The 24136-nt window shown below is 45.6% G+C and overlaps 1 protein-coding gene across 1 annotated transcript in view; it reads right to left on the bottom strand.

Moving 5' to 3' along the window:
• Positions 1–24136, bottom strand: part of ABCA4 (ATP binding cassette subfamily A member 4) — a 110718-nt gene that overhangs the window by 57774 nt on the left and 28808 nt on the right. Inside the window, 7 exon segments of the mRNA XM_064148254.1 lie at positions 3080–3102; positions 7004–7060; positions 9940–10144; positions 14438–14659; positions 16391–16613; positions 19113–19289; positions 20175–20380. Of these exon segments, the coding sequence (XP_064004324.1) occupies positions 3080–3102; positions 7004–7060; positions 9940–10144; positions 14438–14659; positions 16391–16613; positions 19113–19289; positions 20175–20380 (1113 nt within the window).

Below are 24136 nucleotides of genomic sequence, written 5' to 3'. Positions count from 1 at the left end.
TCGGCCTCACAGTGGCAAACAGTATGTGCTAACCATGGTGGAGAGAAGCACTGGGTGGCTGGAAACCTAACCAGTACCTCATGTTACTGCCCGTAACACCATTCTGGGTCTGCAGAGTCACATCCTGTGGAGACATGGTACCTCAATGTCCCAGGTTGAGGCTACAGGGTTAAAAAAAAAATTAGGGGGACTTGAAGATTGTTATTCAATCCCATAATTCTGCTATCTCTTTATAGAGCCACAGCAAGGTCAGTCCATGCTCCTTTCCTCCTCCTCCTGCCCTGAGTGTGTGGCGGGAGCCAATTTATCGGAAACATGTAAGCAGTAGGCATCCTGGATGGCAGAGGCATTGGGGGGGAGGATTGGAGCACTGGGGAATGTAGATTTAGATTTTTGGGGATGGGGGAAACTTCAAGGGGGTTTGCTGTGGTAATTGCTTTGTAATGTCTATCACTGTATAAGTTTAAATCCCCGCCGGGCGCCACACGCGACGCCATTTTGGCTGCAGAACCGAGAGAGCAGGTAGGCAGGGGGGATTGGCAGGGCTGTGATCTTGTGGGATTGAGCGGGGCTGTGATGCAGGCACGTGACGTCTGCCGTGGGAAGTTTAAAACCCCGCCAGGTGCTGTGCACAATGCTGTTTTGGCTGCAGAGCCGATAGAGAGCTAGCCTGCCCGTGGCAGTATCCAGGCTCACGTCAATAAGGGAGAACGAAAGGCAGCTGGATCTGTGAGAGCAGGCCCTGCAGATCACCCCTGCTAAGGGAACTGCCCCTGGAAACAGGGAGGGATAGGTACAGATCCCTGTCAGAGGCAGCAAGGGAAATCCACCCCAGCCCTCTCCTCTTCCACTGCTCTTGCACAACAAGTATGAGGCCCTGCATGCAGAGGGCAGGGAGGATGAGAGGGCTGAGGAGCATCCATCTGGGATTATGCCTAGGGTGGAGCAGTCCCCACCAACTGTGGTGACTAGCTCCACAAAAACCAAGAAAAAGAGAAGGGTTATAGTTGTTGGGGACTCGGTCTTGAGAGGGACAGAGGGACCCATTTGTCATCCCAACCCATCCCAGAGGGAGGTCTGCTCCCTTCCTGGTGCCCGGGTTAGGGACATTGCCAGGAGACTCCCTAACCTAATCCAGCCCTCTGATTATTACCCTTTGCTGGTAATACAGGCTGGCAGAGATGAGATTGAGAAGAAGGGCACCAGGGCAATTAAAAAGGAATTTAAGGCCCTGGGGAAATTGATAGATGGGGTGGGAGCACAAGTGGTGTTCTGCTCAGTTCCCTCTGTGGCAAGGGAGTTCACAGAGAGGAACAGCAGAACCTATGCCATCAACAACTGGTTCAAGGGATGGTGTGAGCGGCAGCACTTTGGGTTCTTTGATCACAGGGGAACTTTTACTGAGCCAGACCTGCTCGATCCTGATGGGGTGCAGTTGTCTAAGAGGGCCAGGAAAGCCCTGGCACTGGAGTTGGCAGGACTCATTAGGCAGGCTTTAAACCAGATCTGAAGGGGGTGGGTGAGGCAATTACTCTCTCTGAGGAGGAGAGAGTGGGATGGAAACTAGAGTCAATTGAGGAATTGAGAGCCCAGCTGAAGTGCATCTACACCAATGCACGCAGCTTGGGTAACAAGCAGGAGGAACTGGAAGTCCTGGTCCACCAGGGTGACTATGATATAGTCGCCATTTCAGAAACTTGGTGGGATGGCAGGCACGATTGGAGTGCTATACTGGGGGGATACAGCCTCTTCAGGAGAGATAGGCAAGGGAGAAGAGGAGGAGGGGTGGCTCTGTATATTAGGGAGTCACTCCTTGCCACTGAGCTTGAAGTGAGGGACGAAGGGATTGAGAGCTTGTGGGTTAAAATCAGAGGGAGGACTAACAAAACTGACACCCTGGTTGGAGTCTGTTATAGACCACCCAACCAGGATGAGGAAACAGATGAGGTATTTTACAAACAGTTGGAGGCTGTCTCAAGATCATCAGATCTTGTTCTTGTGGGTGCCTTTAACCTGCCAGATATCTCCTGGGAACTCAATTCAGCAGAGAGGAGGCAGTCCAGAAGATTTCTAGAGCGCATGGAGGACAGCTTCATGACGCAGCTGTTAAGTAAGCCTACTAGGGGTCAAGCTCAGCTTGACCTGCTGTTCTCCAACAGAGAAGGGCTGGTGGGAGATGTGACAGTGGGAGGCTGCCTGGGGTGTAGTGATCATGAGATAGTGGAATTTTCATTATGCAGGGAAATAGGGAGGAACTATAACAGAACCCTCACCTTGGACTTCCGGAGGGCAAACTTCAAATTGTTCAAGAAACTTATTTGCAAAGTCCCCTGGGCAGCAGTCCTTGGGAACAAAGGGGTCCAGGATGGTTGGACCTACTTTAAACAGGAGCTCTTGAAGGCACAGGAGCTGGCAGTTCCCATGTGCCGAAAGATGAGCCGGCGGGGAAGGCGACCAGCCCGGATGAGCAAACAGCTCCTGAAGGAATTGGAGGAAAAAAGAGGGTGTATCACCTTTGGAAGAAGGGGTAGGCTTCTCCTGACATGTTTAAGGATGTAGCCAGATTATGCAGGAGAAAAATTAGAGAGGCTAAGGCCCAGCTAGAACTTAGGCTGGCCACCTCTGTGAAGGATAATAAAAAGCACTTTTATAAAATTTATCAATGCTAAAAAGAAGGGCAAGAAGAGCCTCCACTCCTTACTGGACCAGGAGGGTAACATTATAACTGGCAACGAGGAAAAGGTTGAGGTCCTGAATGCCTTCTTCGCCTCAATTTTCAACAGTAAGGAGAGAGGAGTTCAGGGCATGTGGCCTCTTGAACTGGGGGATGTGGTTGGGAAGCAGTGTGTTGCCCTGGAAATTCATGAGGAATTAGTTCAGGACCTGCTCAGCCACCTGGACACCCACAAGTCCATGGGACCAGATGGGATCCATCCCAGGGTGCTGAGAGAGCTGGCAGATGAGCTGTCCAAGCCGCTCTCCATCATTTTCCAGCAGTCCTGGCTCACCAGAGAGGTCCCAGGAGACTGGAAACTGGCCAACGTGATCCCCATCCACACGAAGGAGAGGATGGAGGAACTCGGGAACTACAGCCCTGTCAGCCTGACCTCAGTGCCAGGGAAACTGATGGAGCAGGTTATCTTGGGGGCAATAACTGTGCACCTGAGGGATGGCCAAGGGCTCAGGTCCAGCCAACATGGATTTAGGAAGGGCAGATCCTGCCTCTCCAACCTGATCTCCTTCTATGATCAGGTGACCCGCTTGGTGGATGTGGGGAGGCCTGTGGATGTGGTCTATCTGGACTTCAGCAAGGCCTTTGACACTGTCCCCCACAGCAAACTGCTGGCTAAGCTGTCAGCCCATGGCTTGGATGGCAACACTCTGTGCTGGGTTAGGAACTGGCTGGAGGGCCGGACCCAGAGAGTGGTGGTGAATGGTGCCACATCCAGCTGGCGGACGGTCACTAGTGGTGTCCCTCAGGGATCTGTGCTGGGCCCCATCCTCTTTAACATCTTCATAGATGATCTGGATGAGGGCATTGAGTCAGTCATCAGTGAGTTTGCAAATGGCACCAAGCTGGGGGCAGATGTGGCTGGGTTGGAGGGCAGAAGGGCTCTGCAGTGGGACCTTGACCACCTGGACAGATGGGCAGAGTCCAATGGGATGGCATTCAACAGCTCCAAGTGCCAGGTGCTGCACTTTGGCCACAACAACCCCATGCAGAGATACAGGCTGGGGAGCAGCCAAACAGAGAGGGATCTGGGGGTGCTGATCGATACCCGCCTGAACATGAGCCAACAGTGTGCCCAGGTGGCCAAGAGAGCCAGTGGCATCCTGGCCTGCATCAGGAATGGTGTGGTCAGCAGAAGCAGGGAGGTCATTCTGCCCCTGTACTCTGCACTGGTTAGACCACACCATGAGTACTGTGTCCAGTTCTGGGGCCCCCAGTTTAGGAGGGACATTGAGATGTTTGAGCATGTCCAGAGAAGGGCGACGAGGCTGGTGAGAGGCCTTGAGCACAGCCCTATGAGGAGAGGCTGAGGGAGCTGGGATTGTTAAGCCTGGAGAAGAGGAGGCTCAGGGGTGACCTTATTGCAGTCTACAACTACCTGAGGGGTGGTTGTGGCCAGGAGGAGGTTGCTCTCCTTTCTCAGGTGGCCAGCACCAGAATGAGAGGACACAGCCTCAAGCTACACCAGGGGAGATTTAGGCTTGAGGTGAGGAGAAAGTTCTTCACTGAGAGAGTCATTGGACACTGGAATGGGCTGCCCGGGGAGGTGGTGGAGTTGCCATCCCTGGAGCTGTTCAATGCAGGATTGGACGTGACACTTGGTGCCATGGTCTAGCCTTGATCTCTGTGGTAAAGGGTTGGACTTGATGATCTATGAGGTCTCTTCCAACCTTGGTGATACTGTGATACTGTGATATAATTCTGTATTTTCTTTCCAATTTGATTTGAGAGTGTAATCTCTGTCAGCTCTCTTTAAAAAACCCACAACATCCAGAGAGAATAGAGTCAGACAATGGGACCCATTTCAAGGATAACCTTGTAAGCAGCTGGCCAAAAGAGCATGGGATAGAATGGGATTACCACATCCCATACTATCCACAAGTGGCAGGAAAGATTGAGCATCACAATGGCCTGCTGAAAACCACCCTGAAAGCTATGGGAGGTGGAACGCTCGAAAACTGGGAGAAACACCTAGCAGAAGCCACCTGACTGGTGAACAGCAGGGGATCAGTCAACAGAGCTGGTCCTGCTCAGTCTGCCCTACTGCCCATAGTTGAGGGAGATGGAGTTCCTGTAGTCTGTGAAAGGAATCTACTGGGGAAAACTGTGTGGGTTGCTCCTGTCTCTGGTGGGGGAACACCTATCAGAGGGGTGGTATCTGCAGAGGGTCCTGGTCACATATACTGCGTAATGCTGGAAACTGGTACTATTGAGTGCGTTCCCCAGATAAACCTCACTTTGGCTGAAAAGGTCTAAATTCTCAGAGTTGGTTCCACATGATCTTGTATTATAGTTGTATAATATTTGTATGATAGTTGTGTAATAATTGTATTGTAGTTTATAAGTGGTTATAAGTTGTTTTTCTAGTTACACTCTCACCACAACACATTCAACAGAATCCACACCACACAAGCAGCTATCCAGAGAAGTTCTACAGAATCACATCACAACAAGGTGTCCAACAGAACCTACACCACATAAGCAGAGATCCAGAGGAGTTCTACATCATCACAATGAGGCATCCAACAGAACCCTGAACCTGATTCTCCACTGATGCCCTGCAGTGAAACACTGTTCCTGATTTCCCTCCAGAGGATGTCTACAGACATCTCACCTACATCTGTTTTCCTGATGCCCTACAGCAAAAGACTGTTCCTGATGTTTCCTTCCAGAAGGAAAAGACTTTTTACTGAGTTCCCACAAGAACTGTTCCTGTTTCACTGATTCTTCTTCCACATTCCTGTCCTGCTCACACCTCACCTCACCAACCTTGGGATACAGCCAGGGACCAAGAAGGACTTGAGAACTCCTAATCCATGGATACATTTTCCTATCTTTGGAAAAGAAGACTGTTCGTAGGAAGGTGGAAATGGTCTAACCAAGGGGTGGAATGTATAGGGTTAACATTTCAGGGAGGGTAAACCCTGAACCTGACTCTAGGTGATGGTTAGCCCACTCCCCCTTCCTGTCCCATAAAAGCAGGGGGACTTCCTGTTTCTCACTCACTCTCTGCCTCTCTCTCTGCATTGCTCTGCATCTCTCTCTGTAACTCCCGGCATACCACCATTACCTGGGTTCTCTTTGTTTCACCATGTGGCCATCACCCACAAGGCGGACAAAGCCATCACCATCACAATCGGGTTATATTTATACATTTTGTATTTGCTTTCCCTTCCCTATATCCTTTGTAACTTCCCTACCTCAGATACCTCTTTCTCGTTATTGTTCTTTCTTTTTTTTTTTTTAACTTCCAAATTGAGTGAGATTCATTTATTTGGGTGTGCTTACCTTTCCTCTCTCTCTACTTCCAATTCCTTTCATTGGGAAAGGAGGGGGAAGAGTGAAGGGCACTCTGGAAATTGTTATTGGTTCTATCAAATTTATCTGAGTCTCTGGAAATTTAATTTAGAACCGAGACAGATGCTACCATTCTGAATATCCTCACAATGAGGCTAAAGAAAAATCTGTTCACCCCTTCAGAATGCACTGGAAGGCAAAGCCTCTTCAAAAGCCCCAGTATTATAACCTCCTCTTTTCTGAGCAAAGCATGTGAGCAATGGATATACTATCAGCATGCTAATAGGAAAAAATCCTCCCTTCTGGTATATAAGTATTGCCCTGAGGTGAGGCTGCCTTGTCAGCAGTGAGAAGGTTAAATACAGTAATGAGCAGTCTGAAGATGTTATTTCTTCACCTGTCATTTTCATTGGTTTCACTGTAGATTTAAGGTATAGTTCAAAACATCGCCTTCAGCAAGTCTCTGTTCCACACATGAATAATTCTCCATTAATACAAATTTAAATACAGTCACCCCCATATTGTTCTTAACTACTCCAGTATTGATGGACAGAAAAAAAAAATCCACAAAAGCAGGACTTTCACACTCATTCAAGTTGGCACAAAGGCAGAATCAATTCTGATCTAGCTCATAAATCCAAAGCAAACATACTTTAACTGGCATCAAAGTAGGCAGAAGAGAATCAGATTTGGAAAGACAGGAGAGCCTGAATGCAAATAACATCAACAAAGTATTTAATTTTTCACTCATTTCACAAATCTTGCATTGAGAACTCCTTGAATGTCTCAAAAGATGTAGGTTGGAGAGCAACAGTTTGATGTTGATTGTTACCTGTGCTTTAAAAGCTCTCAGGCAATGACAATGTTACACAGCAACCTCAAAGCTGTGGGTTTGCAGTTATTTCTGAACACCGACGTTTTAACGGAACTCACCATCAGCAGCTGCTGTTTGCTCAGCTTTTGAGTGCCTGGAGCCAAGCCAGTAGGATTTCTGCACAGGGAAGTACCAAGGCTGTGGCAGCCCATAGTCCCCTAAACCAAAAACAGGTAGGTGAAGTGCACTTCATAAACACATTCCTCAGCTGGCACAAATTCATCTAGGCAAAGTCTGAGATATAAACACTTTTGGTCCTAGTGTTGCTTAGAAGAAGGTCAGAGTACCCATCAAATACCTGAGAGAGCAGATCTGATTTGCACTGGTTTGGTTTTCTTCTTCCTCTCTTGGACAGGAGCACAATGTTTCAAGCACACTGGATCTGTCTGGCCTCATTTTTTCTCAAGTAGAATGTGGTTTAGTTACAGAATGAAACTACTCCTTGCACAGAGACAATTTAAATCCTCATGAGCAGGCAGAGGAGCAAAGGAACACCCTGACTGTTTAAGAATGGATCCCAGCCTCAATCAGGGATTTTCTTTTAAGGGTCACATAGTACTCAAGGGTTTACATGAATTACTCATTATATTTACATTTATTAATGTAGACCTGCATTCTCAACTGGCAATGGGAAAAGAGACCTTGGCTGTTATTTCATCACAGAGTCTTGTGGGAAAAAGTCACATCAAACCAATCACTCTCTTAAGCAGAAATGGGTTGCTTTGGTCACAGGTTAGGTCTGCTTTGAAAAGAGAAAGCACTGATTATTGTCAGGCCTGACCAGAGTTAGTGCAAGTTCAGTGCTGCTTTGCTAGATGCCATTGACTTACAGCACGCAGGGGTTTGAGCCGCCATGTTAAAAACTGACATGCTTGTGTGCCCAGATGTTTCAGTGAGTAGCCCAGCTACTCACCGTAAGATGATGGTCAGTTCTTCTGTATTGAAAACCACTGCTTGTGGCAATGACTGCTGATTGCTGACTTGCCAAAAGTACCATATTCTTCAGGCAACTGCATGTACTCCCATTAATGCACACAGATGCTCTGCATACATCTGTAAGCAGTTTGCTGCTTATAGATGTATACAGGGCTGCAGCCCCTTTTTGTGGGCTGTATTACACCCTTTCAGAGGTGGTGCTAAAGCAATTGTTTCTTATTTAGAATGAATGCCAGATTCAAGTGACATCAGTCCCAGAGCAGAATGCACAAACATCCCAGGGGACCAGCAGAGCCAGTGAGTGGCTGGCTGCAGGAACTGAGCCAAAGTTCAAAGGATTATCCATCGAACTCATACAGGAAGATCAAAGACTACAGCTCTGGTTTAATAGGTCTGCATATGTGACAGAGAAATGGTATGAAAAATCCCACAGGAACAGAAAAGCAGAAACCTGGTGAGGCACTCAGGGCTCAGGGCAAATATTAGGAGGAGGAAATAGATGACCTAATGAATAGAAGCCCTGAGAGGCATGACTTCTGTATGAAGTGCTAGCTGAAAAACACAAGTTTGATCTTGGAGCTACTTTCACTCCTGCTGTGTTCATGGAAATTTTACTTCGTGCATTCTTTTGTAAAATAAAGAGAGTTGCAACATGGACTTCACAGAGGAACTTTCAGGAGAGTTATACTGCAAATAAGCTCTGAAAAGAAATATATTAAAAATGTATTGAAATACTTTGTGAGAACACATTTCTTGGAAACTGGAAAGTCATTAATTTGGTGTAGTTCACCTTGATAGGGACACAAAAATGCAGACTTAAGGTCTTATTCTAATTTTGAAGTGAAATATCCTCAGACACATCTAAAATCATTTAAAGAACCCTTTTCTAAACCCAGTAACTAAATGACATGTGCATACAATCAGTATCTGACTTTATCTGTCATTAGTTTTCCTTCATAGATACAACATTTGCAACATCTAAAATTCTAAATAACCACACAAGGGAAAAAAAGAACAAAACAAACACCTGCCAGGAAGCACATTGTGAAACTGCAGCTCATGTGTGGCAGGAATAAATCAATGAAAACTACTTTCTTGTGCAGCATAAGAGTCTGCACTTATTATGTTGTGACAATATCCACTAAGAAATAAGATAAACATTTAGTAACTGAGGGAGTTGAGGCTGTTTAGTTTGAAACAGAGAAGGCTGAAGGCCTCATGGATGTCTACAGCTATCTGAAAGTAGGTTGTGGAGAGATTGGTGGTGGTCTCTTCTCACAGGTCACTAGTGATAGAATAGGAGGCCTCAAGCTGCAGCAATGCAGGTTTAGACTGGACATTAGGAAGAATTCTTTTCCCAGGAAGAGTGTTCAGGCACTGCAATGAGCTGCCCAGGGAGGTGGTGGAGTCACCAACCCTGAAGGTGTTTAAAGGTCATTTGGATGTGCTGCTTGGGGATATGGTTCAGCGTGAGCCTTGTAGAGTAGGGTCAATGGTTGGAGTTGGTGATCCTGAGGGTCTTTTCCAACCTGAAGGTTTCTATAATTCTGTGTTTCATTTAAAGTACGTGGCCAAGCCCTTTTCTCATAAAGAAAGTTCACAAAATTTGTAATTAATAACATGGTCAAATTTTTGCTCTACAACCAGGATTCTCATTTAGAAATGAAATTATGATCTATGATATAAATCCATGTGGGAACTTTCAGAGCTGCCTAGGACACTACGTGTCTCAAAAACAGTTGGCCTGAACTGAAGATTCCAAAAATCTTCACTGAAAATGCCTGAAACCTCTCAAAGGACAAAATATGCATACACGTTGTTTTCAACAGATGGTCTTTTTGTCAATGTATTTTCTATTTAAATTTCAGAATGGGGTCAGAAATTGTGTGCTCCTCCTCACTCCTTTTTCTCCTTCTCAGAACTCAAATCAGGTGTGGGGGGAGGGAGAAAGATAGACAGAAAAGTGCTATACTAGGTAAGACTCACGGGCTAAAATGTCAAATACCTTATTTTTTCTGATAGAGAATTATTTGGAGACTGATGAGACTAACACAGTTTACAACATCTACCACTACCTAGAATGAATAAGAAACGGACTTACCTGGGAAAACGTTGTCAAGATACCAAGAAAGTATTCCATAGAGAAAAGCATCAAAAAGCATCATTTTAATGGAAAAAAGAAAACTATATTCATCTCCTTCCAATGGACTAGTTCTGATGTTACCCCACTGTAGGCCAAGACCTTGTTCTTCATAGCGTGACAAATACTCGGTACCAAAGCCAAAAGCTACTTGAGAAATCAGACTCTGGAATAAAGGAAATGACATTCAGCTCAGCCATGAGGGCATTCTGTATGGCTTGCCCAGAAGAGCAGCCTTTAGGAACCAGACTGCAAAGCTTGATAACCCCTAACAAATATGCTGGGGAAAGTGTTTTCACTGTTATGTTGGACTGAGATGCTTACTCCTCTGAATGGCAGCAATTCTAAGCAGTATTGAGCTGTAGTAGACTGATCCCAATCTCGACTGTACATGCTTTAGCTGCTAAGCAACCTTCACAATTCCATTTTTGACACGCAAGATACTATACAGTCATCGAGAAGTTTATAGTGTGCACGTTTACCTGTTTATTCCCTGACTGTGGGGCAGGGCCCTTATGGGCAACATGACAGAGGCTCAGGATAAGGAAAACCACAAGCATCTCCTCCACTGCTGCATCTGCTACCTGGTTCTCATGAAATGAGCTACTAAACCTAGTGCCCAAACTTCTTCTCCAACACTGCATTGCAAACCCAGAGCAAGAATTGCCACAGTGCTGCTTTGCAGGGTACACAGTTCTGCCCAGAACAGAGGCTTGAGGAAAATGACACAAGAGGGAACCCAACAGCACCTCTCAGCCATGTATTATCATATCATGCTAAGTAAAAAATGTTTGGTTTTCAGCAAAACATTTCTTCTTCACTTACTTTGCTTTCCCTTTAAAATGTTTATTTTTTCCTTCAGGGCCCCTACACATGCACACTCTGCCCCTTCTCATCCCTTAGAGTCATAGAATCAACCAGGATGGAAGAGACCTCCAAGATCAACCAGTCCAACCTATCACCCAGCCCTGTCCAATCAACTAGACCATGGCACTAAGTGCCTCATCCAGCCTTTTCTTGAACCTCCAGGGACGGTGACTCCACCGCTTCCCTGAGCAGCCCGTTCCAATGGGAAATCACTCTCTCTGGGAAGAACTTCCTCCTAACATGCAGTCTATACCTCCTCCAGCACAACCTGAGACTGTGTCCCCTTGTTCTATTGCTAGTTGCCTGGGAGAAGAGACCAATCCCCACCTGGCTACAACCTCCCTTCAGGTAGTTGTAGACTGCAATGAGGTCCCCCCTGAGCCTCCTCTTCTCCAAGCTAAACAGCCCCAGCTCCTTCAACCTCTCGTCATAGGGTTTGTGTTCCAGGCCTTTCACCAGCTTTGTCGCCCTTCTCTGGACACTTTCCAGCATCTTGTAATAGGTCCTCTTCAGAGACTGACCAAGTGTACCAGAAACAGAGAAAAATACCCATGGCTTCTGGGCAATAATCATTCTTAATTACATGTATGCCTCCTTCTCCACGTTCAGGTAACAGTTGTCTTTATGCTTAGACTGTGTGCTGCTCTCAAGACTTCTTCCCAAGTGAGAATCTGTCAGAGGCCAACCCTACTCATTTCCTGACTTAATGATCAAGTTTTGCGCTTTATTGATAGAACTGAAGATGGTATATGCTACAACTGTGTAGTACATCAGTTCAGAAAGTTGAGTCAGAGGCAAATTTAGACTTAGTTACAGCTTTTGAAGTGTTGTATTTTCTTTTTCCCTTTTTATTGGATTCTTAGTGCAAAAGAAGACAGTATTTTTTTTTTACTTACAGCGTTAGAATACTCAGTAAATGGCAGACTGAATTCAAACACTTGCTCCCCTTCCTGATTCATTGGGGAACAGAAAATCAGTCTGAATTCTTTTCTAAGTTCACAGCTCCATTTCAAAAACCAGAAAAAAGCTTCTGGCCTCAGAGAATTCATTGAGTGAAACTTACTGAATTTACTCAGTGAACCCTACCTATAATGAAGAGACCTGATAGGCACTGCATGGAGAATGTTTACAGCTTCATAGCTTGTTGGATACAGTAATATTAAATGCAGTGATTTTATAGAATTGTGTGACTGTGGTGCAGCTATTGTCCAGCCATGGACAGGAGAGAGTGCAGTAAGTGCTGATAGAGTGTTGGAATGACCTTAGAAATTGGTGTAGCAAATGTAAACAAGTGTAAGCCTGGAGTCTGTGGTTTTCACCTATCTCTGCTGACTTAGAATTGCCTGACACAATATACGTGTTGTTGAGAGAATATGAAGAATGTCTATGCCAAGTAGTGTGTAATCCTAACGTAGTCCTAACGCAGGTGCATGTAACCAATCAAAGTCTGAGATGATTTGTAACCTTCTTGTGTGGCCTTCTGATAAAAAAAAGTATATAACCCTATGCTTGGGGTGCAATAAAGGGATTTGGGTGGGATTCAGATTCTAATGGGGTTTGGATTTTGATTCGATTCCTGATTGGAACTTGCTTGTATCAAGCTTGCTTTTCTCTATCTCTTATTACCCCTGATACTATGGTATCACAGCCTGTGACGATAGCTGGAAGATTATTTCTCAGAACTTTGGCACTTGGAGTCGAATCATAGAATGGCTTAGGCTGGAAGAGACCTCAGAGATCATCTAACCCAACTGCACTGCCATGGGCAGGGAAGCCTCTCAACTAGCCCAGGTTACTCAAGGCCCCATCCAACCTGCCCTTTAACATCTCCAGGCAAGGGCATGCACAACCTCTCTGAATGATCCTTTCCAGAGCCTTGTCACCCTCCTAGTGAAGAATTTCTTTCTCAGATCTAATCTAAACCTGTTCTCCCTCATTTTAAATCCATTTCCCCTTGTCCTATTAGTGGACACTCTTGAACAAAGTCCCTCTGCAGCCTTCCTGCAGGATCCCTCTCAGCTATTGGAATGCAGCTCTAAGGTCTCCCTGGTGTCTCCTCCAGGCTGAACACCCCCAGATAACATCACATTCAGCCTATCCTGACAGAAGGGGTGTTCCAGCCCCTGGATCATCTTTGTGGCCTCCTCTGTACTCACACCAGGAGCTCTTTGTCCTCCTTCTGCTGAGGACACCAGATTGGACACAGTATTTGAGGTGGGTCTCACAAGAGCAGAGAAAAGGGGGAAAATCACCTGTCTTGCCCAGCTGGCCACACTCCTCCTGATGCATCCCAGGATACATTTGGCCACCTGGGCTACACAGGCACACTGCTGGTTCCTAACACAATATTCAGGTAAAGCAGGAACGTGAATCTGAGGTCTTCACATCCTTAAGTATTACCTTCTTAACAAGGTTACAGTACATGAAAAAGATAACTACCTTAACTTTGTGAATTGCCTTTGTATTTATTAATCATAGTGGAAGTTAAATTTGCTTTAACTTATAAGGAAGTATTTAAAGCATTTGAAATCCATGCTAATTTCCTAGCATTCAAAAAGGTAAAAAAAATGTTGTTGTTTTTTCTGAAAGACATGAAAATCTCTCTTGGTCACTTGGCTTATTAAAGGCTTTTTCACTTGCACAGAGCTTCAGAGGTCTCCTTTGACTGAAGCAAGCAGGGACCAAATGGTGTGTGATGCTCTGCTGCTCACATATGAACAGTGGGAGAGGATACTGAAAATTGAAGGCAAATCTCCTAACTATCAGCCAAAGACTTATGTTCCAGAGTACTCCCAATTCCTTTCTTCTCTTCCCCTGCCCCAAGGGGTTGAATGGGAAGGAGAAGGAGGTGCCTTTCTTCATGTATGCTAACTCATGTGGGAGCCTGCACTGGAGTCAGGCTGGTGGTTGGCTGGGTTTTCCATGCCCAGAATAAAATGGAAAATGGACACTGTCTAAAAAAGGATAGAGCAAGGGAGAAGGTGAGGGGGTTCCTGCCTTGAAAGTGCTCCTGACAGGACAGGTTCCTGCTGTGACAAAATTCCCATTTGGATCGTCCCCAGTTTTGGATGGCTACTACCTTTTTACACAGCTCTCTTTTTTACGCTGTCCCTGCCTATGGACAGTTCTCCCCTTTTTTACACCATTCTATGCAAACCTGAAAGCTTGGCAAGTCATGGGACCCATTTGAGAGAGAGCTGCTGGTGGCACCCGGACTTGACTACTCTTGGACCATATCAGCAGCCAACTTCCTGGCTGCCTTGCGGACTGGGGGACCCTAGCAGTTTGGTTCTCCCCTGCCACTGCTAAGGCAGCATTGCTTCCATGAATCCCTGTCTTGTGGCAGCCATGTCAGAAGACATTTCTGAGTTTGGCGGCTTTGCCACCCACCTTAGGCTTCGGCCGTGTGGATCCAGACTATTGAATATTGCTTGCAGTGCCAGGAGGACAAGCTGAGTCTCAGAGAAATCCAGCAAGGGATCACCATAGAATACCAATCTCACTTCCATGAGTAAAGCCTGCTATTCCCTTAATTCTCTGCTCATAATCCCTGACTCGGCTACATTAATTCCCTGCCTCCACAACAACTCACCAGTAGGATCTTCAGCTTGACAGTCATGCGCTCTTGCCAGACAAAGCAGACAATGTGGGGCAGGTACAACGTGAAGTAGATGACTCCACTGCAGGCAGCTGCCAGATTTGCTTTGGAAAAGAAGGTGCTGAACAAGAAACATTGCATTATGGTGGCCGTGGTGAACGTCAGTAAGAACAGAAAGAGCAGCAGTGGACTGCTGTACTGTAGGACTTCTCCACACTGTAAAGCAAAAGGGAAACGGCAACATTTAGAAGCGCTGCCACTTGCTGAACCAGCAGCAAGGCACAGGACTGCCATTGCCACCTGTTGTGTAAGGAACAATAAACCAGCCTCTCTTACATGACCTGACATCCAGCTCTCCCAGGCAGTAACATTTCAACACCTGTGCTCATCACTACAGCAAATCCTTCATCTAACTTAATCTTTGCTCCTGGATTGTGACTTCAGGGTAATAAATCAGACTGTGGAGTTCATATTCATGTTTGAGGACTGAATTGAGATCGTAACAGACTAAAAACAGCCATTCCACAGTGCCTTACTGAGAAAGTGATTCCAGTCAGATGTGTCTGCTAGGAAATGCAGAAATCAAGTTATTTGAACTATGATAATGTTTCCACTGATCTTATCTCCTCAGTCCACTTGCTCAATGTGCAGGGAAAACGATTTAAGGAAGCCTGACAAAATGCATATTTTAAAAAATAATTTAGAGGAGAATTCTAAAGCTTCTGAACATAAATTACATCCAAACTCCATAAAAGTGTCACAGCTGCAGAGCCCAAGTTCAGTTTCTCAGAGATCCTTGTGTACTAAGCTGCTGAGCAAAATTTTATTGACCTTTCCTCCTTAGACTTGTTTTTGTAAACACTTCCTCAGAGAAGAGCAGGTACTGCTGCTGATTAGCTATGTATGCCTAAAAAAACAGTGTTGAGACCTGCTTAGCTTTGTATTGAGCCATATATCAGGCTCAAGACTACAGGGCTGTAAATAGGTCTCAACATTATTGCAATATGCCACTGGGCCTCTGAGACTGATTTATTAAATGATACACTCTCTCTTAAGACCGTATTTACAAAGGTGCCTCACACTGGCATGGTGAAATCCAGGGAAGGAAGCCAGTTAGGTATAGATATAAGCACATTGCTCTCTGGTATTAATGCCTCCTGATTTGTGATTAAATCAGTGCAGAAAAATTAGCAAGCTTTCTCTCGCCACCCAAGCTGCACCAGAATCACAAGGAAACAGAACTACTCATCAGCATAGGCTAACAAGATGGAGTAGATTGAAGTTCTTGTGTTGGGTTTGGCTGAGCTGGAGTGAATTCTGCCCAGAGCACATTTCTAGAGCTGAGTTTCACAACACTGTAGAGTTGGGTGCCGATAACACATCTAGGTTTGGCTGCTGCTGAAAGAGCACCCAGGCTGTGCTTTGCCAATGTTTCCTTGCCCCAGGAACACACTGAGGGGTAAGAAAGACCTTGGAGGGGGTACACAGCCAGCCCAGATGATCCAAACTGGCCAAAGGGGTGCTCCATGCCATGTGAGGTCAGCTCAGAGATCAGGTAAGTGAAAGGCAGCATGGGGACACTCAGTCATGGTTTCTGACCTCTGAAACACCTACTATGTGTAAAGGCCTGCTTCCTGTGAGTGACCAAACCACCATCTGCTGATGGGCAGCAGAGAATAACAACTTGGTTTGCTTTGGCTTTGCATTACTAAATTGCTTCTAGCTTATTACAAGCCTTTTGGTATATGTTCCCCTCTCTCATATCCCTCTAAGAGTGGCATTGGTGGGCATTTGGCCCCTACACACTCCTACTGTGCCTTTATACCAGCACTAGTCCCCCCATCAGAAAAGATGTAAGGGCATTCCTCCTCATCTGAATGTGTAAAGTTTATGTCATAACTAACCATTGAAGCTAGGAGGAATGTGTTTGAGACCATCAATCCTTACCATGAGCAGTGCTGTCAGGAGGAAGGTGCTCACAGCCATCATGACAAAACTGTCTAGGAGCCAAGCACACCAGATCACCCCATTGGCTACACCCCTGTTCTTCATGGCCTCTTTCAGATGCATTTCCTTCTCCAGCACTATGCTCTTCACAATCATGGAGACTGAATATACCCAGGCTAGGACCATGAAGATGGGAAAGGAGCGGTTTAAAGTGATCATGAAGCTACCAAAGCAAGAAGAGAGAAATTATGATATTTAAGTAACACAAAGAAGTATTGGGATGAAAAGGGAGAATGAAAAGGGTGGGGAAGAATGCATTCATTAAACATGGAAATGAAAATTCTCCACCTAAACATCAGTAATATGTTGTTAGTGAACTTCACAAACAACAAAATATTAATGAACTCGTCATTGCTGCACTTCCTTCAGAGAGATACATTTTATTTCTATTTTACAGAGAGATTCCAGGGGTCACCTAAGATATGGTGGCTGATGAAAATGCATCTCTCTTCACAGTGAACTGCACAAGGCTTTTACTGTGATGCACAAATAGCATTTTAAGATCACAGTATCACAGTATCACCAAGGTTGGAAGAGACCTCACAGATCATCAAGTCCAACCCTTTACCACAGAGCTCAAGGCTAGACCATGGCACCAAGTGCCACGTCCAATCCTGCCTTGAACAGCTCCAGGGACAGTGACTCCACCACCTCCCCAGGCAGTCCATTCTAGTATCCAATGACTCTCTCAGTGAATAACTTTCTCCTCACCTCGAGCCTAAATTTCCCCTGGTGTAGCTTGAGGCTCCCTCAGCCTCTCTTCGTAGGGCTGTGCTCAAGGCCTCTCACCAGCCTCGTTGCCCTTCTCTGGACACGCTCAAGCATCTCAATGTCCCTCCTAAACTAGGGGGCCCAGAACTGAACACAGTACTCAAGGTGTGGTCTAACCAGTGCAGAGTACAGGGGCAGAATGACCTCCCTGCTCCTGCTGACCACACCATTCCTGATGCAGGCCAGGATGCCTGCATACTGCATATAAGATGACCTAACTTCAATAGTCTCAGAGTATCACTGTCCTTTTACACTCCCAAGAGCCACTGGCAAAAGAGTTAAACAAATGAAATACTCAAAGCTTCAGGTGCTGCCATCAAGGCATCTGAAATTCATACAATCCATGACCTGGGGGATTTCCCACACAGTACCCCTTCCAAAACAGTGGTGCTGGGAGCAGATGCTGTGGGTGGTTATGATAGAGGTGTTGCTTCCTTTCTCTGTACCTCCCCTCAGATTCTCTGACTGCTCAGTCCTATCAGATGCTTCTTGGTGAAGCACTGCCCCAAGTGTAATGCCAGGATGAGAAAGAGATTTTTAGGGAAAAAAGGATGAAAATATTTTCAGTGAGCTTAGGATTGTGGTTTTTCAATGAAATTATCCTGTCTTTATCCTTTAAAGGCCAAATGCCTAGAGCTGGAAAAAAAAAAAAAAGTGACAAACAGCCTTCATCTTCCTGAATCTGAGCCTTAGAGAATTACCTTTTTGCCATATCCTATGCAGAATTACAATTTACCCATTGTTAAACAAATGCAAAATCTTCACTTTTTCACCAATACTTATGGCCTGCTGCAACAGAGACGTGACTCTGTGGAACTGGTGTTGGATGAACTGGGCTTTACCTGTTGGCTCACATGTGTAACCCATCACCAGGCCATGCACAGCACAACCTACTCGTTTACTATGAGGATGATCTGGCTTCACTTAAGCAGCCTCTCTGCAGAGGCCATCACTGGGTTTGGATATCAGCTATCATCTCTGTGTGGCTGCTGCAGGCTCCTAAGCACTGATAGAGAATCACAGAATAGGCTGGGCTAGAAGGGACCTCCAAAGATCATCCAGTCCAACCCTCTCTGCACTCAACGTGGACATCCTCAACTAGATCAGGCCGCCCAGCACCCTGTCCAGCCTCACCTTGAATATCTTCAGGGATGAGGCCAAACCATCTCCCTTGGCAACCTGTTGCAGTGTTCTGGCACCCTCATAGTGCAGAACTTGTTCCTCACATCCAATCTGAAGACTCCTCCTGGAGCCTTCTCTTCTCCATGCTGAACACCTTTGGGTGTCCCTTCCAACCCAGACCACTCTGTGATCTTATGACTCCACATGCTCTAGCATGAGGCTTAGTTTTAGTTAGACAAGCGTTTAAAAAGACCAGCTTTCTGGGTCCTGAGTAATCACAGGAGTGTCCTAGAGCGGACATCGCTAGGGATCAAAGCATTCCACCTGGGGTGCCCTGACGACAATGAATTCTTGTCTGTAATCCATGTGAAGGTTTAGGCCAGGTTATTATGCTTGCCTGGAAAAGTAAGACCAAAAAGACTCACTTTTCTCCCCACCCACCACCCCCAGTTTTATTTTGTGTGAGATGCACAATGGAAAGAAAAGAGCTGGTTTTAAGGAGCCAGTGTTTTTGTTCATTTTAGGTCTGGACACTGGTTGCCTGGTCCAGGCAGGACCAAGATTAGGAGCAAAATTTTGGCAAAGATGGCTTCTGAAGTCTGGGTTCTGACAGGATAAGACAAAGAACATGCTCACCCAGTTATGTCTCAGTTCCTAATCTTGATTATATATCTTAGGCTAGACTAAGTTTAGAATTGCTTCTTGAGAGTCTTAAAGCATCCAGCAATCTAAGTATTCATCAGAATTAAGACAAACTTCTTTTACTCACACATCATCCACAAAACATGGATATGGCATTTGCTGCAGATAAACTCCCAATGGAACTTCAGTGTTGGTCTGAGTCTTTATAATCCCATGCTCAATCATGTCTTGAAGATATGCAAAGCCTCCCCAGATGTAACGCAAATCATCCACAGGATCAGCTCTTGGACCAGGATCCCAGTACCTCAAAATAAAATCCCTGTGAACATCATTTGGGCGCAGAATGGCTTTAGGAAAGGGTTAGGGGAGAAATTTCTGTTACCCCTTTAAGTGCAGGGGACTTGAGGGGACAACAGAGACATGCTACTATTTAGGTGGGAGACAGATGGGTCACAAACCACACAGCTCTTCCTTGTCTGCCTCTCCTAGTGATGAAACCAAGTAAGAACTTCACAGAATCACAGAACACATCCATTTGGAAGAGCCTTCCAAGCTCATCCAGTCTAACCTTCTACCCAGCACTGCAGGGTCAACACCAAACCATGTCCCTACACACCAGCTCCACAGGCTGCTTAAGCCCTGGGCAGACCGTTCCAGTGGTTGAGAACCCTCTCTGTGAAGAAATATTTCCTAGCATCCATCCTGAACCTCCCCTGGAGCCACTTGGAACCATTTCCTCTGTTCATGTTCCTTGCCACCAAAGAGCAGAGGCTGCCCCCTCCTTGCTCCAAGCTTCTTGCAGGGAGCTGTAGAGAGTATTGAGCTCTGCCCTCAGCCTCCTCTTCTCCAGCCTGAATACCCCTAGCTCCCTCAGCCCCTCCTCATAATACAGGTGCTCCAGGCCCTTCTCCAACCTCACTGCCCTTCAGCAGATTACCAAATGGATTCTGTAGCCATTGCCTTTGCCACGTGTCCATGCACCTGCCCACTGCTTGTCCCAGCTGCCATCAGGAGCAATACTGCTTGTGTCAGCATCTGGTAACTGGAGATGAATTCTGAGCTGCATTCCATACTAACTGCTGGTGAACAAAGATGAATTCCTATCATGTATTTGATGCAGGTTCTAATATCCTTATGTCTCCCATATTCAGGTTATGGCAGGCAAGAACTGAGGAGGAATCTCACTTACCTGTCTTTGATTTTGTTTGTTTTCTCCACTGCATCTATGTCCATCCGGATCTTGTATTTCACATGTGGTGGAAGGCTGCTGGCTGTAGGCTCTATGTCTGGAAAAACCACACCAGCCCAAAATTTGTTTTCCTCCACCAGATGAAGGGCTTGATGGGTCAGTTGAGTTTCATCAAGATAACCTTCAAATTTATCCAAGTTCAAACACTACAAAGAATCACAGAGACAAATTCCATGAGGATAAACTAGTAAAAGGCATGCATTAGACCAAACATCAGTGGTTGAAAACAGAAAAGGGAAGTAGCTGCATGTGAAATATTTGCAGCTATTTTCAGCTTTAAGAGCTTATGCTGAAATAGTACAAATTCACTCTCTTGCCCTTCCTGAAGGCTTCCTTATCTTAGACTAATTGTTATGACAAACTGAAAACACACAGCAGTATCAAGACAAGCTTAAAAAACACCATTCTTCCTAAAAGGAATGGTGAAGTGATTTAGTATTGTGTGAATGGATGGAATAATTCTGGCAGCAGCTTACTCCTAATATTTGTGGACTGCCTCCTCCAAGCCGCAGAAACGTCCATCTGGACAAGGGAGGAATCAAGCAAGTGCAGCCACTGCAGCAAGTGCTGCTGCTATTGCAGTCTGTCGGCAGGAGGCACAGCCCCAGCCTGTGCTATCACTGTTACTAATTAGAATGACCAAAACAATTTTGAAATGTATTTAGGCCGCTGTAATCACCCAGCCATAGAAATATGAACCTTGCCAGTTGAATTACACTTGGAAGGTTCCCTCAAAAAGGAAGGATCTTGACAGGATAGATTAAAGGTGAAGCAGAAGTGTGGGACTAGGATCAAGACCTGTCTCTCTGGTTTGCATCTAGGAGATAAAATGTGGCCACAAAAACTTCCCCTTTGCAACAAACTGTCTCCTTTCTGAGTCTCCTGGATTACTGTGAAGTGTATAATGATCACTCTGTATAAAGACACCAGCCCACCAAACCCAAAGTCCTTTATGTGCCTCCAGTTAACTCCTTCCTAATAGGCACTGTAAGACAAAATGTTGTGAACACTACAAACTCTATCATTAGTTATCCAGAAAATGACACGTTCACATTCATCTCTTTAGCTTCCATTCTTTAGAACTTGCAAGAAGTTACCAGGGCAGAAGTATTCAACTTCCTGAAGGGCTGGAAAGATACTGACTGAATTACCTTGCTCCATAGATTTCCTGGAGATTACCTTGTTTGATCTTATCTTCTTGATTATTTCTGGCAGGTCAATAACCAAAAATTGCTCCACTTCAAAGGGCCCAAACAGGCAACTTGTTATTTAATGAACAGACATCTTACAGCCTCCTTTATTTAAAGTTTCCCTGTGATAAAGCACACTGTTTCCTTTAAAACTTGAGGTATTTTTTGGTAGCTTTATTCTTCCTGATGTTTTGTAAATGTTCATTCTCTCAGATTGCTTTATGAAAGCAAACTCCAGAGAATATCATACCAGAAAGCATAACAAGACAGAAAAAAAATCTGGCTTGTATGCCAGGAGAGAAATAAAATTAGAGTGATGGCTCAGGTTGCATTCATGTTTTGGGGGGAGCGAAGATATTTTACCCCACACAGCTAAGTTCTGGAATTTGGCACAGTTCTTGCCAGTGTCAATGCTTTCACATCAAAGTCCTGCTATGGAACTGTTTCTGAAGGCTCTGAAGAGCTATTTGCTGTTTTGTTGTTATGAGGAGTTCTTTTCAGGGTATTTGTGGCACCTGCAGATGAACTCCTGTAGCTCTCTAGAGGAATCTTTGGGAATGGATTTGGAAGAGTATTGACAGACAGCTGATTCTACCTAGATTTTCACTGCAGAATAGACTGGGTGTGGGCTGAGCTGAGTAGCATAGGCTCTTATCTAGGGATTCAGTCAATGAGACAGTAAGTATTTGGGATAGCAAACACACAGAGATCTTATGTGTGAGTAGAATGAAGCCGCAGCTTGTGTAAGAACACAGGCTAGGACACTGATGTGGGAATAATTCACATAGTGAGGAAGCCAAAAGAGATTTTTATGTTGTATTCTACTAGCCAAAAGGTAGATTTTATTTTTCTTAACATAGAATCAACCATGTTGGAAGAGACCTCCAAGATCATCCAGTCCAGCATAAAAAACCTGCATTTGAAACAGTCTGCACACTCTATCTTGGCTTTACTCGGTGGACTGCAGCACAGCTTATGCCTTCTTGATGAAAAGACAGGATTACCCATTATCAAGGGGTCAAGTACCCCCTGTATCCACGCCCTGTCAGATTGAAGCCAGTAACTCAAAGGAAAAGAGGGACGGGAGGCAAGTCCATGGCCAAGGCAGTAAAGAAACTCCTGCCTTGTCCATCTCCCACCCCCATCCCAAACTCCCCCTACCAAATCAGCAAGGGGCTGTGGCAACAAATTCCCACCCACCACGGTGGGAGTGTTGCTTCAGTTATTATTAACAGTGCTCCCCAGGTGCCTTTGCAGAACAGGTTTGATGTCCTGCACATGCAACTGGCCAGCAAGGAAGGTGAACCATATTGCATCCAAAAAAAAGAGAAGAGTTATTGTCATAGGTGACTCCCTTTTGAAGGGTGCAGAAGGCCCAGTATGCAGACCTGACCCACTCCAAAGGAAGGTCTACTGTCTACCAGGGGCCCAGGTCAAGGATGCAATAAGAAGGCTTCCTTCCCTGGTACAGCCCACAGATTACTACCCATTACTAACCTTCCAGATAAGTTATGATGACCTTGGAAGAAAAAAATTAAAGGCCTTGGGTCAAGTGGTCAAGGGAATGGGAGCCCAGGTAATATTCTCTTCTATCCTCCCTGTTGAAGGGACAAACCCAGAGAGAGTGAGAAGAGCTCACATGCTCAATACTTGGCTTCGAGACTGGGGCCTCCAACAGGATTTTGGCTTCTTTGATCATGGGTCACTCCACATGATACCAGGTCTGCTGGCAGCAGATGGGGTCCACCCCTCTCCAAGTGGAAGGAGATTTATATCACAGAGGTTAGCTGGGATCATTAATCATGCTCTAAACTAGGTTGGAAGTGGGGAGAGTGGAAGCCAGGCTTACTACAAGCAAGCTTGAGACAATTGTGGGGCCATGTGTCATCTCCACTGGTGGCTCAGGGGAGGCAGGTAGCAATGAGTGGTGTGCTGGATAAGAGGCAAGATATGGCATATCAGGGAGGGAGGCTAACAGGAGCCTTCAGCCTGTTACCCTGCAGCACACTGAGGACACACAAGAACTCTTTATATCTTGCAGAGATGGACCACAGGGATCAAGCAATGAGGAATCAGCATATGCAGAGCTTACTGCTAGGTGTGGGGCCATGGAATAGGAGTGGTGAGACGGCAAGAATGTAAGCTAATGGACTAACTCCCTCCCTGAAATGCTTATACACCAATGCACGGAGCATGGGGAATAAGCAAGAGGAGCTGAAGATCTGTGTTAGGCTGAATGACTATGATATAATTGCTATCATTGAAACATGGTGGGACAGCTCCCACGACTGGAATGCTGTCATGGATGGCTGTGTACTGTTCAGGAAGGATAGACCAGCAAGATGAGGTGGGGGAGTTGCCCTCTATGTGTGAGAGCAACTGAAATGAGCTGAGTTCTGTCCAAGACAGGAGGCAGAACAGGTTGAAAGCTTGAGGGTAAGAATTAGGAGATGTGGAAAAGGAGATGAAATTGAATAGACCACCAGACCAAGAGGAAGATGTTGATGAGGCCTTCTACAGACAGCTGGAGGTAGCCTCTAGAGCTAACTCTTTGGTACTCATGGGAGACTTCAATCACCCTGATATTTGCTGGGAAGATCACACAGACAGGCACAGACAGTCCAAAAGGCTCTTGCAGTGTATTAACAATAACTTCTTGATGCAGGTAGTGGAGGAACCAACAAGGAGAGGTGCACTGCTGGACCTTGTATT

This window comes from Pogoniulus pusillus, chromosome 8 (assembly GCF_015220805.1).
Source record: "Pogoniulus pusillus isolate bPogPus1 chromosome 8, bPogPus1.pri, whole genome shotgun sequence".
In the NCBI taxonomy this organism is placed as follows: Eukaryota; Metazoa; Chordata; class Aves; order Piciformes; family Lybiidae; genus Pogoniulus; species Pogoniulus pusillus.
Note: the sequence above shows the minus strand (reverse complement) of the source record. Positions and strands in the feature narration are given on the sequence as shown.